Below are 15018 nucleotides of genomic sequence, written 5' to 3'. Positions count from 1 at the left end.
CCCCATCTCCACTAAAAATACAAAAAATTAGCCAAGTGTGGAGGCACGTGCCTGTAGTCAGAGTTACTCTGGAGGCTGAGGCAGGAGAATCATTTGAACCGAGGAGGCGGAGGTTGCAGTCAGCCAAGATTATGCCACTGCACTCCAGCCAGGGCAACAGAGCAAGACTCCTTCTCAAAAAAGAAGAAAAAAAAAGAGTTGTTCTGTGAACAGCTGACTTTGAGAGTCTTCGATCGATCTCTCAGACCCATGAATACTTGGATTGTACACTTGACCTTATCACATTGTTAGGGTAAGTGCTGTACAAAGGCACCTTCAGACCCTCCATTGCACATAGGTGGCCCCTGTTAGCACCTTGCCTGTGTGTGTTCTGGAGGTGCCACTAAACCTGGGGGAAGCATCAGGAGACACACTTGAAAAAGATATTTTTACTCAGATTAAATTATTAACAAACTTTCAATTTCCTTTAACTGATTAAAGACATCACTACCTGGAAATAGGTACAGATTAAGCTCTCTAGTCAATAGCTGTCATTCTGTCATATTATCAGATATCTGGGGCTGCCGCTTCTTGAGGCGTCCAGAGAATCACAGAATTTTCCAGTATTGAAAGACCTGAAAGATGGCAGTGCCTTCATTTCAACTGTGACACATGAAGTAATTTTCCCAAATCTACAACATTAAGATATGGTGCAATAAGGACCAGATTAAAGGACTCCGGATTTACAACCATGTTCCCTCCGTCTCCTTTACTCCTAAACACACTCACACACTCACTTCTGCAAACAGTTATCTTGTCAAGTGGGAAATGAATGCTCTCACAAGGCTCAAACTTGTGAACACATCACTGACCAGCTCAGAGCTGGCTAACAATAGCGCCCCAATTAAAGTGTTTTACATGCAACTGGTTCAAACCTTTCAAGTACTAAATTAAAACAATCCTTTAAAGAATGAAATTGTTTCAGAAGAGGACCTTCATACAGCATCTCTGACCAGCGACTGATGATGCTATTGAACTCAGATGCTGATTGGTTCTCCAACACGAGATTACCCAATCCAGGAGCAAGGGAATCGGTAACTTCCTCCCTATAATTTGGAATGTGGGTGGAGGGGGGTCATAGTTCTCCCTGAGTGACTTGTCTGCTATTCTGGCCCCTGGTCCTGTGCTGTTCTCCAGCATGGTGTGTCTGAAGCTCCCTGGAGGCTCTAGCTTGGCGGCTCTGACAGTGACACTGATGGTGCTGAGCTCCCCACTGGCTTTGTCTGGGGACACCCGACGTAAGTGCACATTGCGGGTGCTGAGCTACTATGGGGTGGGGAAAATAGGGAGTTTTGTTAACATCGTGCCCAGGCCATGTCTCTTACAAAATTCTGACATTTTCTTCAGAGATCGCCCATCTTTATCATTGGATCCCAAATTATTTCCACCACAAAAGGAGCTTGGCTACTTGCCCTCTCCATGAGACTTGTGTAAGGGGCGTCCATACAGGTCATTTCTTTTTCAAATCTCCACCAATAAAACCTTTGCGTCACATGTCCTCAAGGTCTTTAGAGGATTTAGAAATAAGGATGCTAAAATAAATTCCCCATACAGTACTTCCCTTTATTATGTTGACTTATGTCAGACAAAGGGAGGTTTTTACTGAAAATTTTGTGGGAGTCAAGGGAATTCAAAGGGTCTCTCCTAGACGGTCCTGTATTATGTCCACCACAGGACCTGTGGTGTTGGCCCCTCTTCCTTATATGTGAGGATGGACCCAGTGGCCTCCCCATTATCTCCTTTCTTTTCTTCCTGAACTCCAATGTTTATAAAGCCTGTATCCCTGCAGTGCATGTAGGTTCTCTGACAGAAGTTATACTTAGTGCTCTTTCTTATGGGGGAAAAATCCCTGGAACTGAAGCTGAGATCATTAGTACTTGGAGTCACCTTACAGATACAGAGCACTTATGAGGTATTCTTTGGTGCCTAAAGAACTTAAGGTATCCTCTGAAAAACTGGCCCAGGTTCGTGTTTATTATGAATCTTTTTAACCTTTGTATACTTGCTTCTCCTACTTCTCCTACATGCTCTAACCAGACATGACAGAAGAGATTTAACTAACATAGTATAAATTATATGAAATTCTATTTTTATAAGTCAAAAATAATCAAATATCAGAAATTTAATAATGTTCAAACTATATGCTCTGTGTGGGGTTACCGAGAGAATGTGGACATTGTTCACGTCTCATAGGGCTGAAAGTAAATGAGCAAGTCCTGGGAACTCATTGTCTTACTGGGGTCTTGTCCTAAATTTCATAGGTTCACCCATCATGCCCTCAGCTTTCCTTAATTAGCCATGTCTGCTTAACTCTTCCTCCAGTTTCTCTCTATTTTTCCCTAGCTATGTTGTCATCATTTCCAGAAATCTCTAAAGCTTGCACAGATCCTTAGCACTATGAGATCCATTGAAAGAGATAATATTTTTCTTTTTGAGATAGGGCCTGGCTCTGTCACCCAGGCTGTAGCTCAGTGGTGGGAACGAGGCTCACTGCAACCTCTGCCTCCTACGCTCAAGCAATCCTCCCTCCTCAGGCTCCAGAGTAGCTGGGAATACAGGCAGGCAACCACGCCCAGCTAATTTTTGTAATTTTGGTAGAGATGAGATTTTGCCATGTTGCCCAGGCTGGTCTTAAACTGCTGGACTCAAGCAATCCTCCTGCCTTAGCCTCCCAACATGCTAGGATTATAGATGTGAGTCACTGTGCCCAGGCAAAAGAGATGACTCTTAATAAAAAGATTTCCTTTTTCTTAAATCACTGTTTCTTTATCTGTGAGTTCTTCTTCCAACTAGAAGGAGGAGAAAGAAGAAGTTTGCCTGTATTTCTCACCGGGAGGAGAAGGGGTCTAGTGTGACATCAAAATGAAAGAGTGCTGGAACTTGAACCCCTTCTTGCTTTCCAGGATCCCCACAGTGATCAGTTCCCATACCCTGGTTTATTTATGTAAACCACACTTATTTTTCTCAGCAGCTACTGTGTATTGGGCTCCAATCTAGGTTCAAATCATTCTATTTGATTAAGATAGAGAGGGTCCCAACTCTCAAGGAAGTTACACAAGAGTAGAGGAGACAGACACTAACCCAATAAGCATTTAACAAAGAAGAAAATGTTAGAGAGTCATAGTGCACTGAAGAAAAGACATCAGGTGTGTGTTGAAAGAGAGAAATGGATTCACCTACTTTAGTTTGTATGTTTAGGGAGCCCTACCTGAGAAAGTGATATTCAGCTGAGACAACAAAATAAGTAGACAGTCGTGAAGATCTAACGGATGAAAGTTCCAGGGACACCAAATCGAGGGAAAGCACTGATGTGGGAAATTATGTGGAGGGAGAAAAAGAAGGCTAGAGGGGCTGACGTATAGAAAGCAAGGAAATGGAGAGGCAGAAGATGAGGTAGGATACAGAGAGGAAATCAGGAGCCTCATCATTATAGGCTCTGATATCCATGGTAAAAAATTTGAATTTTATTTTATTTTTATTTATTTTTAAATTTTATTTATTTATTTATTTTGAGACGGAGTTTCATTCTTGTTGCCCAGGCTAGAGTGCCATGGCGCAATCTCGGCTCACTGCAACCTCCACCCGCCGGGTTCAAGTGATTCTCCTGCCTCAGCTTCCCAAGTAACTGGGATTACAGGCACCCACCACCATACCTGGCTAATTTTTTTGTATTTTTAGTATAGATGGGGTATCACCATGTTGACCAGGCTGGTCTTGAACTCCTGACATCAGATAATCTGTCTGCCTTGGCCTCCCAAAGTGCTGGGATTACAGGCGTGAGCCACCGCGCCCGGACTGAATTTTATTTAAATAGATATGAGAAGCTGCTGTATGGTTACAAGGAGAGTCAATTTATATTCAACTTTTTTTTTTTTTTTTTTTGTGATGGAGTCTCAGTCTGTTGCCCAGGCTAGTTTGCAGTGGCACAATCTCAGCTCACTGCAACCTCCGCCTCCCGGGTTCAAGAAATTCTCCTGCCTCAGCCTCCTGAGCAGCTGGGACCACAGGTGCATGCCACTACAGTCAGCTACTTTTTGTATTTTTAGTAGGGATGGGGTTTCACCGTGTTAGCTAGGATGGTCTCAATCTCCTGACCTCGTGATCTGCCCGCCTCGGCCTCCCAAAGTGCTGGGATTACAGGCGTGAGCAACTGCGCCCAGCTTATATTCAATTATTAAAATTAATTCTAGCTACTCTGTGGGGATTGGATTGTTGGGGTTCACCAGTGGTTAGGAAGACTATTTAGGAGCACAGCAGGGAATCTCCAGGGAAAACAGGCTTGTGGCTTCATGGAGTGCATTAGCGATGAAGACGGTGAAAAAGATAAAGTCGACAGACTCGGCATGTATTTTTGCTTAACTTGTTAATGAATTACTGTAAAGGGGGTGGAACAATCAAGTTTATTCCTGAGGATTTTGTTTTGACAAATAGGTGGTAGTGTTGTTTATTGAGACAGGAAAAACTATGGGAGGAAATGACTTGAAGTGGGTGGTTGGAAATAAAAGTTTTGTTTAAATTTGAGATGATTTATTGACACTTATGTGGAGCAATCAGAAGGTCAGTGGCATTTAAGAGACTCATGGTGAGGCTAGGGCTTCAGATATTTATGCTGGCGGCATCAATACGTGTAGTGTGTTAAATTCCAAGGAGTGGAAGAGGATACATAGGGAGATGGATTGTGTGGAGAAAAAAGAACAGGGGACAGGCCAGCAAAGGGGGCTGAAAAAGAGCCCAGGGATGTTGGAGAAAAACCAAGAGAACATAATGCGTGTAAGTCAAGGAAAATAGATTTTTTTCAAGAAGAAGGGAGAGGCCAATTGTGGTGAGTACCACTAAGAGGAGGGGGAAGTGAGAATGTGACAGTGAAGCAAGTGCTGGTTTTGTTGGAGTTGATATTTGCAGTCAATGGAGTATCCAGGGAGGAAACAGGATTGGACCATTTGAAGAGCGAGCAGAAGTGAGGAGGAGGTTAAGGTTGACTGTTTTGAGTAGAGCTTCAGGGAAGGACTGTGCTCTGGATTCAGGGAGCCAGCTGAATCTAAAGGAAAAGGCTAAAGAAGCTGAAGAGACAGAAGAGGACCTGTGAACCAGAGATGCTCAGTCATTAGCAAGGAAATACTAGAGAGCCCCTGTGTTCAGTGCTGACTGCTCATGCAAAAGGTCACACAGCCAATATTTAACACAGCCAGTATTTCACACAGCCAATATTTATTAGTGACATAGAATATACTAGTTATTGCTCCAGGTCATGAGAATGGAGTGATAAATAAAATGAATCTGGTCGCCATCAGTATATGCCATGTAACATTTTGCAGTGACTGTGTACCAGGCCTGTGAATTTCAGTATGCAATTTCAATAATGATCCTGTTCTATCTGTGGTATTTAAAAACATATACATCTCTGGAATCTAAAATTGAGAGGTTATAAGTAAAACCCAGTATTACAAATTGAGTGCTGGAAATCGATTGCAGTTTAAATCTGAGCATGTAGAAAGTTCCTTTCTTCTATGTCAGCAGATGCCTTTTGTGTGAGGTTTAGGTGTACTGCATTATTAGACGTAAACCAGTGTTTCTGCCCTATGTTTTCAGAATGACAATTCTTTATGAAACTCATGGAAGAACAGAAGACAATTGCAAAATCGTGATGAAGATACTAATTGCTTTAGAATTAAGGAATACAAAAAATAATGTGAGCTGCAGTTATAGGGATCATAAAAGTTAAAATGGGAATGTATTTGAGTGTTTATTATGTGATCAGTGCTAAGAAAAGTCATCATTTAATTTGACACTTAGCAGTAATCCTGTGAGGATTATGCTATTATTAAATGCATTTGATAGATTACAAAAAGGCTTATGGTTGGTAAAAATTGACCCAAGTAGAAGAGGTCACCTTTTTATTCAGATTTTCTGATTGTAGAGTTTGAGAGTTTTTCCATCATTAGTGAGTAGTGACTATATTGTGTCTGAATTATTGACAGAATTTCTGATATTCATATGTACCAGGTTATTTCTTAGACTGGGGACAGAGATGCAAGGGCTGCTAGTTCCGATGTATAGGAGAAACTTTCATTCATTTTGCATTTAACATTTTAAAAGTTCTGTATGTCTATAATGGTCATGTGTTGAAAAACACAAGGAAGTATTAAATCACTCCTTCTTCTGAGGTTTGACTAGCAAGTTGGGCTAGAGTTACCTAATAAAATACAGGTTTCTAGTGAAATCTGAATTTCAGATACACAACCATAATTTATTGGAAATCCAGATTTAACTGGGCATCCTCCGGTTTTATTTGTCAAATCTGTCAATCCTAAGTGGGACACATGGACATGGATTACAGTGCTACCCATGCAAGCCACAGTGACAGCAACTTCACACATGTTTACTGTTTGACTTTCTCTCTGTAAAGAAAGTGCTTAGATAATTTAGGGATAAAAAGATAGACATTGTTTGATCCAGGGTGGACACCTCTCTGCCATCGTTTCTAAAGGGCAAAGGGAGATTTCCGCAGGTCTCCCTCACAGTCTGGGGACCTGCTCATTTTTTGAAACTGTCTGTATGAGAATGTCATTTTCTTGGTTTCTCCCTTTCTGAGGGGACTTGACTACAAAACAGAGAGTTCTGCCTCTGGCCAAGGCTGGAAATTTGATGCCTGCTAGTATTGTTGGGAGTGGGAGACTGAGAGAAATGAGTTAGTTGGGGCATTAAATGGGAATAAAATAGCTGTGGTTGTGATGCATTACTACAGATAATCAGTGGACCAGTGGCACAGAAATTAAGAAAAAAGATGATGTGAACAATAAATGATATGATTAGCGACTGCTTGGTAAGACAAGGAAATCATTAAATCTTGGTTCTCATCAAGTTCATTTTCTGGAAAGATAGCACTGTACTGGGACCAAAATTCTACAAAACATTCTTTTTACGTAGGACCAAGATTTTAAACAAATATTTTTCAATGCAATTCTCTGCTGCTCCCTAACTAATAGTAGCTTGTTGAACACAGATTTTTTCAGATGGTTCACACCTGTGGTTCTTACGCAGGGATAGTTCACCACCCCTCCCTTCCCTCCCATCATCCTTGGGGAACGGTGACAATGTTTGGAACAATATTTGGTTGTCACAACAGGGGTTTCTTCTGATATTTAATGAGTAGAAGCCAGGAACACTGCTAGAGAACCTACAATGTTCAGAACAGCCTCTGCCATCAACAAAGAATTATCTGGTCCAAAATGTCGATAGTGCTGAGGCTGAGAGCACTGGTTCACACTGTGCTCTTTCTGAAAATTCTGGACTCACATCTTTATACATTCACCACACAGATCTTTTTTTATGATTTATTTTTGCTTGTTTCATTATAAAAAATTAGACAGTTGCATAAATTCAACCACTTTCTTGTTGAATCCATTTAGTCAATGCAAGCTCAATATTTTCATATTTATTTTTTGCCTTATGCAATATTTTTCAACATTTTCATGAGTTGTTGGTCATCACTATCTCTATTAACTTTCAACAGCTTGCCCTTGTAAGTCACAAATAGTGATGCTGCTGAAATTATTTCTCACTAACATGCCTCAGATTTCTGTAGTGATTCTATATTTGATATTATTCACGATGTAAAATGCTTCTACTTATTCATTTCACTTTTAACCACAGGATTATTTTTAAGTGATTTTTGTCATTTTCACACTTCAATGAAACATAAAGACAAAACATCAAAAATATACACATAATGTTTTGCATATGTGTATACTTACACATATATATGTATGTATGTTTATATGTATTGAAACTACAGAAGCACATGTCACCAATAAGAGTTCTGAGACACCTTTGACCACTTACCCTTATCAGATGAGATTTGCCAAATGAGTTTTGGGAACAAATTTCTTTTAACTGAATTTCTGAGCTTTGTAGATTTAGAAATGCAAAGGAAGGTTTGTGGACATTCACGGGGATCGTGGTTTTATTCTCCTTAAAACTCTTCGATACTTTACCATTGTCTTACTATAAATCCAAAATCCTAACACGACCCACGAGACTTTTAAGTACCTGGCTCCTGTGATTTCTCCAGTTAATCTTTTACCCTCCTTCCCCTCAGCCTCTCTGCTTTAGCGAACTTCGTTCTAGTTTCTTGAAGAAGTTCATCAATTCAAGCTTTTGTACATGGTATTTCCTAAACCTGAAAATGTGCCTCCCGTTTTGTCCAAACAGACACACAGGCTCCACTCAGCCCCCAGGCTCACACCTGCTTAACCTGTCAAGTCTCATCTGAACTGTCACTCTTCAGAGGGCCCTTCTCTGGCACCCTAATGTAATTGAGATCATCCTATTATTCTCTGTTCTAGAACTCCACACTTCTGACATTTCTCATTCCTGTGTAAGCTCTTGTGTGTTTGGTTTTTGGCCATCGCTTTCACTGCTGTTTAAGCTCCCCCAGCGGAGTGGAGAGGTCTGTTTTCCCGTGTTTGGGTTCCTAGAGGCAGCGCAGGCCTGGCACAAGGTCAGCACTAAGGAAGTGTTCACAGGATGAACGCGGTGGGTGCTGTTGAAGGAACCGGTACAGCGTGTGGGATGAGAGAAGGAGCAGAGAGTGTCTTTGGGGTGGAGGCTCCCAGGAGGAGGCGAGGCGGGCTGCGGTGCTGGCCGGATCCTCCTCCAACTCCTGCTTGGAGTTTTCCAGAACAAGTTGGAGGCAGGGAGGGGATCCCAAAAGCGTGGGGATGAGAAGGGGTTTTCCCGCATGGTCCCCCGGGCCCCCGTTCGCCTCAGGAAGACGGAGGATGAGCCCCTGGGCTGCTGCTGGTGGGCTTTGCGTGGGGGAGGGGGCCGGTTAAGGTTCCCAGTGCCCGCACCCCGCCCAGGGAGCCCCGGATGGCGGCGTCGCTGTCAGTGTCTTCTCAGGAGGCCTCCCGTGTGACCGGAGCATTCGTGTCCCCACAGCACGTTTCTTGGAGTACTCTACGAGTGAGTGTTATTTTTTCAATGGGACGGAGCGGGTGCGGTTCCTGGACAGATACTTCTATAACCAAGAGGAGTACGTGCGCTTCGACAGCGACGTGGGGGAGTACCGGCCGGTGACGGAGCTGGGGCGGCCTAGCGCCGAGAACTGGAACAGCCAGAAGGACCTCCTGGAAGACAGCCGGGCCGCGGTGGACACCTTCTGCAGACACAACTACGGGGTTGTGGAGAGCTTCACAGTGCAGCGGCGAGGTGAGCGCGGTGGGGGGCGGGGCCTGAGTCCCCGTGAGCTGGGAATCTGAGTGTGTGTGTGTGTGTGTGTGTGTGTGTGAGAGAGAGAGAGAGAGAGCGCCATCTGTGAGCATTTAGAATCCTCTCTATCCTGAGCAAGGAGTTCTGAGGGCACAGGTGTGTGTGTAGAGTGTGGATTTGTCTGTGTCTGTGTGCCTGTTGTGGGAGGGGAAGCAGGAGGGGGCTGCTTCTTATCCTTGGAGGCCTCTGTGGGAAGGTGACAAGGGAGGTGGGTGCTGGGGGCTGGAGAGAGAGGAGACCTTGATTGTCTGGGGTCCTTAGAGATGCAGGGAAGGGAAATGTAAGGGGTGTGTGGTTGGGGTGAAGGTTTAAGGGAGGAGAGCTGAGGGGTATGGAAGGTTTGGGATAATGTGAGGAGGCCAGTTCCAGACTGTCACTGGCACACACCCTTCATGTAATCTCTGAAATAAAAGTGTGTGCTGTTTGTTTGTAAAAGCAATAGATTAATTTCTACGGGAATTGAGTAGACCTCTGAGGCACCTCTGAAGTTTCTTTAAGTCTAAATTTCCTGCTAGTTTTTTGTTTTTTTAGTGTGTATATTTTTACATAGTAGAAATGACTGTGAAACTAACTTTTTGAATTAAAGTTTTAACACAGTTACTATTTTATTATAATGTTATTAATTTTCTAGTAGTTACATATTATTCTTTTGTATATAATAGCTGTGACACAACTTACCTCACTTTCCACTTTGTTGACCTTTATTATGACATTCACCAAAAGTTGAAAATGCATGTGTCTGGTTAATTTTTACTTTATTTTTTTTATTTGTAATTCTGTTGAATTATTTGGAACTATTTATTTATTTATTTTATTTTATTTTTTTTTTTACAATATGTGACCACCAAGAGTTTTAATTTAGTTGTACCAAAGGCAAAACATTATACTTAAAATTAAATTACAGATGCATGAAGAATAAAAGTTTAATATACCAAAGATAATTTGTTATTTAATGCACTCAATGTCAGTATTTGGGGCAATTTTTAAGGTTTTCCCAAAAAATGGCATGAATAGCTCTATACAATAATAGGTAAGAACAGGAAAATGAAAACACCTTTATACCATATTTTCACAAACCGTTCTAAAGACAGCTATTTATTGGCCAGTTATAATTACTGCTCTAAGAATTCCCTATCGTATTTGGTAGGTAATGGACAATGATCTGCTGTCTAATATCTCGAGGGCTTAGTATTTTTCTCAGTGACTTTGTGGGTTCATTGTACTGTAAGATTATTAACACTTTCTTGATATTTGATTCAGCATTTGCTCCAGTTTGTGGTTTGTATGTTGATTTTGAACATTATTTTCCATGTTAAGAATTTGAACATTTTTATTTAATAAAATATATTGCAAATTTTTTTAATGATTTACAATCCATCTTAAATCTACCATTTTGTAGTACTATTGTCTCTAGGTTTCTCCTTACTTCTGAAAAAAAATAGTTGTATTTATTGAGAGTCTGCTAGTGTCAGGGATTTTCCTGGGCATAAGCACCCCAAGTAACGAGTCCCAGACCCTGTCTTAATCCAAATGTGATTCTGGAAAGAAAAATCATTTACAATAACAGGCCTAATAATAATTATGCTTGTGTTGCATGGGAGATGCATTCATGAACGAAATGTAAATATAAGAACTTTCAAAACTAAAATTACATTCCTTAATCCTTCTCTTTGCTTTAGGACTCGTGCTTTTCTAGGAACGTAAAAATTTGGAGAATCATTTCTGTCTGTCCCATGTTCCCAGGGGCAGTACCATTTCTGTGGTGTTCTAAGGTGTGAGTGCGTGGTGGTACTATTCCTAAAAATTCATACTGGGTTTCCTCATGTATCCATCTCTGTCCCTTTATCTATCCACATTGCTTTAAATCATATTTTTCTGTCACGGTGTACAAGGATGATAAATAGGTGCCAAGTGGAGCACCCAAGTGTGATGAGCCTTCTCACAGTGGAATGGAGTGAGAAGCTTTCTGACCTCATAAATTGAAGGCTATCTTCAGTCATTTTTTTATGTATTTTACGTAAATTAATCCTCATATAACCCCAAGAGGTAAATTAGTATAATTATCCTTCATTGTGGGTGACAAAGTTGAGACACAGAAGAATCAAAAAACTCTTCCAGGATCAATCAGTAAAAGGCAGACCTTGGATTTGAACCAGGCAACCTGGCTCAGATATCAGTTTTAATTACTACACTCTGTACTTTCAAAGATTTGTAAACACTTTGACAATGCATGCCAATTTCAAGCTATGAAGAAACAAACACAATTTTTCACAACATCTCTCAAATCTAATGAGTCCTCACTATCAAGATTAAATTCCAGGTTGATGACACTGTAAGGCCACATGGCTAGCTGTGCTGGAGGCCTGGTCAATGTCAGAGCCTGGGTTTGCAGAGAAGCAGACAAACAGCCAAACCAGGAGAATTACTCTGTCTTCCTGACTCATTCCTTCTACCTTTTTTTCTCCTAGTCCAACCTAAGGTGACTGTGTATCCTGCAAAGACTCAGCCCCTGCAGCACCACAACCTGCTGGTCTGCTCTGTGAATGGTTTCTATCCAGGCAGCATTGAAGTCAGGTGGTTCCGGAACGGCCAGGAAGAGAAGACTGGGGTGGTGTCCACAGGCCTGATCCAGAATGGAGACTGGACATTCCAGACCCTGGTGATGCTGGAAACAGTTCCTCGGAGTGGAGAGGTTTACACCTGCCAAGTGGAGCACCCAAGCGTGACAAGCCCTCTCACAGTGGAATGGAGTAAGCAGCTTTCTGACTTCATAAATTTCTCACCCACCAAGAAGGGGACTGTGCTAGTCCCTGAGTGTCAGGTTTCTCATCTCCCACATCCTGTTTTCATTTGCTCCATGTTCTCATCTCCATCAGCACAGATCACTGGGGATAGCCCTGTAACAGTGTATAGAAACACCTGTACCCCCTGCGGAATCAGTCTTGCCTGCCAGGCAGGAGAGGCTGTCCCTCTTTGAACCTCCCCATGATAGCACAGGTCAGGGTCACCCGCTCTCCCCAGGCTCCAGGCTCTGCATCTGGGTCTGAGACTGAGTTTCTGGTGCTGTTGCCCTGAGTTATTTGTTGTGATCTGGGAAGAGGAGAAGTGTAGGGGCCTGCTTGACATGAGAGGAGTCCAGTCTCAGCTCTGCATTTTATTAGCTCTGTCATTCTAGACAAACTACTTAGCCTCATTGAGTCTCAGGCTTTCTGTGGATCAGATGTTGAACTCCTGCCTTACATCAAGGCTGTAATATTTGAATGAGTTTGATGTCTGAACCTTGTAACTGTTCAGTGTGATTTGAAATCCTTTTTTTCCCCCCAGAAATGGCTAGTTATTTTAGTTCTTGTGGGGCAGCCTTCTTCCCCATTTTCAAAGCTCTGAATCTTAGAGTCTCAAAGAGGTTCAATTTGAAATGAACATAACTAAACCTGGCTTCCTTTCTCAGGAGCACGGTCTGAATCTGCACAGAGCAAGATGCTGAGTGGAGTCGGGGGCTTTGTGCTGGGCCTGCTCTTCCTTGGGACAGGGCTGTTCATCTACTTCAGGAATCAGAAAGGTGAGGAGCCTTTGGTAGCTGGGCCTGTCCATAGGCTTTTCTGGAGGAGGAAATATGGCTTTGCTGAGGTTAGTTCTCAGTATATGAGTGGCTCTGAATAAAGCCTTTCTTTCCCCAAACAGCTCTAATGTCCTTCTAATCCAGAAATCATCAGTGCATGGTTACTATGTCAAAGCATAATAGTTTGTGGCCTGCAGAGGCAAGAGGAAGCTTAACAAGTAGGGGTCCTTTGGTTTGAGATCCTGGAGCTAATTAAGGAAGAGCCACTAAGGCTAATGGAATTACACTGGATCCTGCGACAGATGCTTCATGCTTCATGGGTCACATGGTCTGTTTCTGCTCCTCTCTGCCCTGGTTGGTGTGGGTTGTGGTGTTAGAGAAATCTCAGGTGGGAGATCTGGGGCTGGGACATTGTGTTGGAGGACAAATTTTCTTCCATATCTTTTAAGTGTATATCTTTTCCTCTTTTTCCCAGGACACTCTAGACTTCCGCCAACAGGTAATACCTTTTAATCCTCCTTTAGATACAGATACAGTTTGCCTAGTGAGAGGTGAAGCCAGCCAGACTTCTGGGTCAGGTGGGGACTTGGAGAACTTTTCTGTCTCACAAGAGGTTTGTAAGATGCACCAATCAGTGCTCTGTAAAAACACACCAATTGGCGCTCTGTGGCTAGCTAGATGTTTGTAAAATGGACCAATCAGCACTCTGTAAAATGGACCAATCCACACTCTGTAAAATGGACCAATCAGCACTCTTTAAAATGGACCAATCAGCAGGACATGGGCGGGGAGAAATAAGGGAATAAAAGCTGGCCACCCCCAGCTAGCAGCAGCAACCCGCTCAGGTCCCCTTCCATGCTGTGGAGGCTTTGTTCTTTCGCTCTTCACAATAAATCTTGCTGCTGCTCACTCTGGGTCCATGCGACCTTTAAGAGCTGTAACACTTACCACAAAGGTGGGTGGCTTCATTCTTGAAGTCAGCGAGACCACGAACCCATCCGAAGGGAAAAACTCCAGACACACTAGAATGATGGTAGAGGTGATAAGGCATGAGACAGAAATAATAGGAAAGACTTTGGGTCCAAATTTATGATCAGGCAATTTACACCAAAACTCCTCCTCTCCACTTAGAAAAGGCCTGTGCTCTGCAGGACTATTGGCTCTGGGAGACTCAGGAACTTGTTTTTCTTCTTCATGCAGTGCTAGCATCTCATCTGAGTCCTTGAAAGAGGGGAAAAGAAACTGTTAGTAGAGCCAGGTTGAAAACAACACTCTCCTCTGTCTTTTGCAGGACTCTGAGCTGAAGTGCAGGTAACCACATTCAAGGAAAAAACCTTCTGCCCCAGCTTTGCAGGATGAAAAGCTTTCTTGCCTGGCTGTTATTCTTCCACAAGAGAGGGCTTTCTCACAACCTGGTTGCTACTGGTTCAGCAACTGCAGAAAATGTCCTCCCTTGTGGCTTCCTCAGCTCCTGCCCTTGGCCTGAAGTCCCAGCATTGATGGCAGCACCTCATCTTCAACTTTTGTGCTCCCCTTTGCCTAAACCCTATGGCTTCCAGTGCATCTGTACTCACCCTGTACCACAAACACATTACATTATTAAATGTTTCTCAAAGATGGAGTTACATATCATCTGGTCCATTTGGCTCTAAAGACAAAAAATGAAAAGAAAAAGGGAAGATTATCTCCCAATAGAATAATGATTTTCATGTATATGTCATGAGTGTGTGAGGTAATGCATATGTTAAATAGCTTGCATTAGACATTCCACACTATAGGCATATATCAAAACTTCATGCTGTACAACATAAATATACTATACAATTTTTACTCATCAATTAAAAAAGTAATCCTAACATTTAAAAAGGCCATGCATAAAAATTGAGAACAGACTATAACAACTGAAACAACCTGGGCAAACGTGAGATGAGAAACCAGCCAGCAAGTCAATCAGAACCCTTTCTTCCCCCCGTCTACAATATTTTGTTATTTATAAGTGTAAATTAGTGTATAGTGTTTCACTCCAGAGACTTCGATAACATAGTGTCATCAAAGGACTTGTACAGATTTCAGAGAAAGACACATTTAGAAGATGGAGGGTTCTCCGTTATGTTCTATCTGAGAGTCAGTAAGAAATGTCTAAAAGTACA

The 15018-nt window shown here is 42.3% G+C and overlaps 1 protein-coding gene across 1 annotated transcript; it reads left to right on the top strand.

The window, feature by feature from the left end:
• Positions 1-1078: 1078 nt before the first annotated feature.
• On the top strand, positions 1079-14493 carry LOC129039459 (HLA class II histocompatibility antigen, DRB1 beta chain). The gene is made up of 6 exons (XM_063666078.1): positions 1079-1277; positions 8980-9249; positions 11778-12059; positions 12758-12868; positions 13344-13367; positions 14160-14493. The coding sequence occupies exons 1-6, from the start codon at positions 1178-1180 to the stop codon at positions 14165-14167; spliced, it is 795 nt and encodes a 264-aa protein (XP_063522148.1). The 5' UTR covers positions 1079-1177; the 3' UTR covers positions 14168-14493.
• Positions 14494-15018: the final 525 nt, after the last annotated feature.

This window comes from Pongo pygmaeus, chromosome 5 (genome assembly GCF_028885625.2).
Source record: "Pongo pygmaeus isolate AG05252 chromosome 5, NHGRI_mPonPyg2-v2.0_pri, whole genome shotgun sequence".
NCBI lineage: Eukaryota > Metazoa > Chordata > Mammalia > Primates > Hominidae > Pongo > Pongo pygmaeus.
This window is presented reverse-complemented; position numbering and strand designations above follow the sequence as displayed.

Coding starts and splice junctions, on each gene's coding strand:
- LOC129039459 (XM_063666078.1), top strand. CDS start 1,178: ATGGTGTGTCTGAAGCTCCCTGGAGGCTCTAGCTTGGCGGCTCTGACA. Junction 1,278..8,979: donor TTTGTCTGGGGACACCCGAC/GTAAGTGCACAT, acceptor GTGTCCCCACAG/CACGTTTCTTGGAGTACTCT. Junction 12,869..13,343: donor CTACTTCAGGAATCAGAAAG/GTGAGGAGCCTT, acceptor TCTTTTTCCCAG/GACACTCTAGACTTCCGCCA.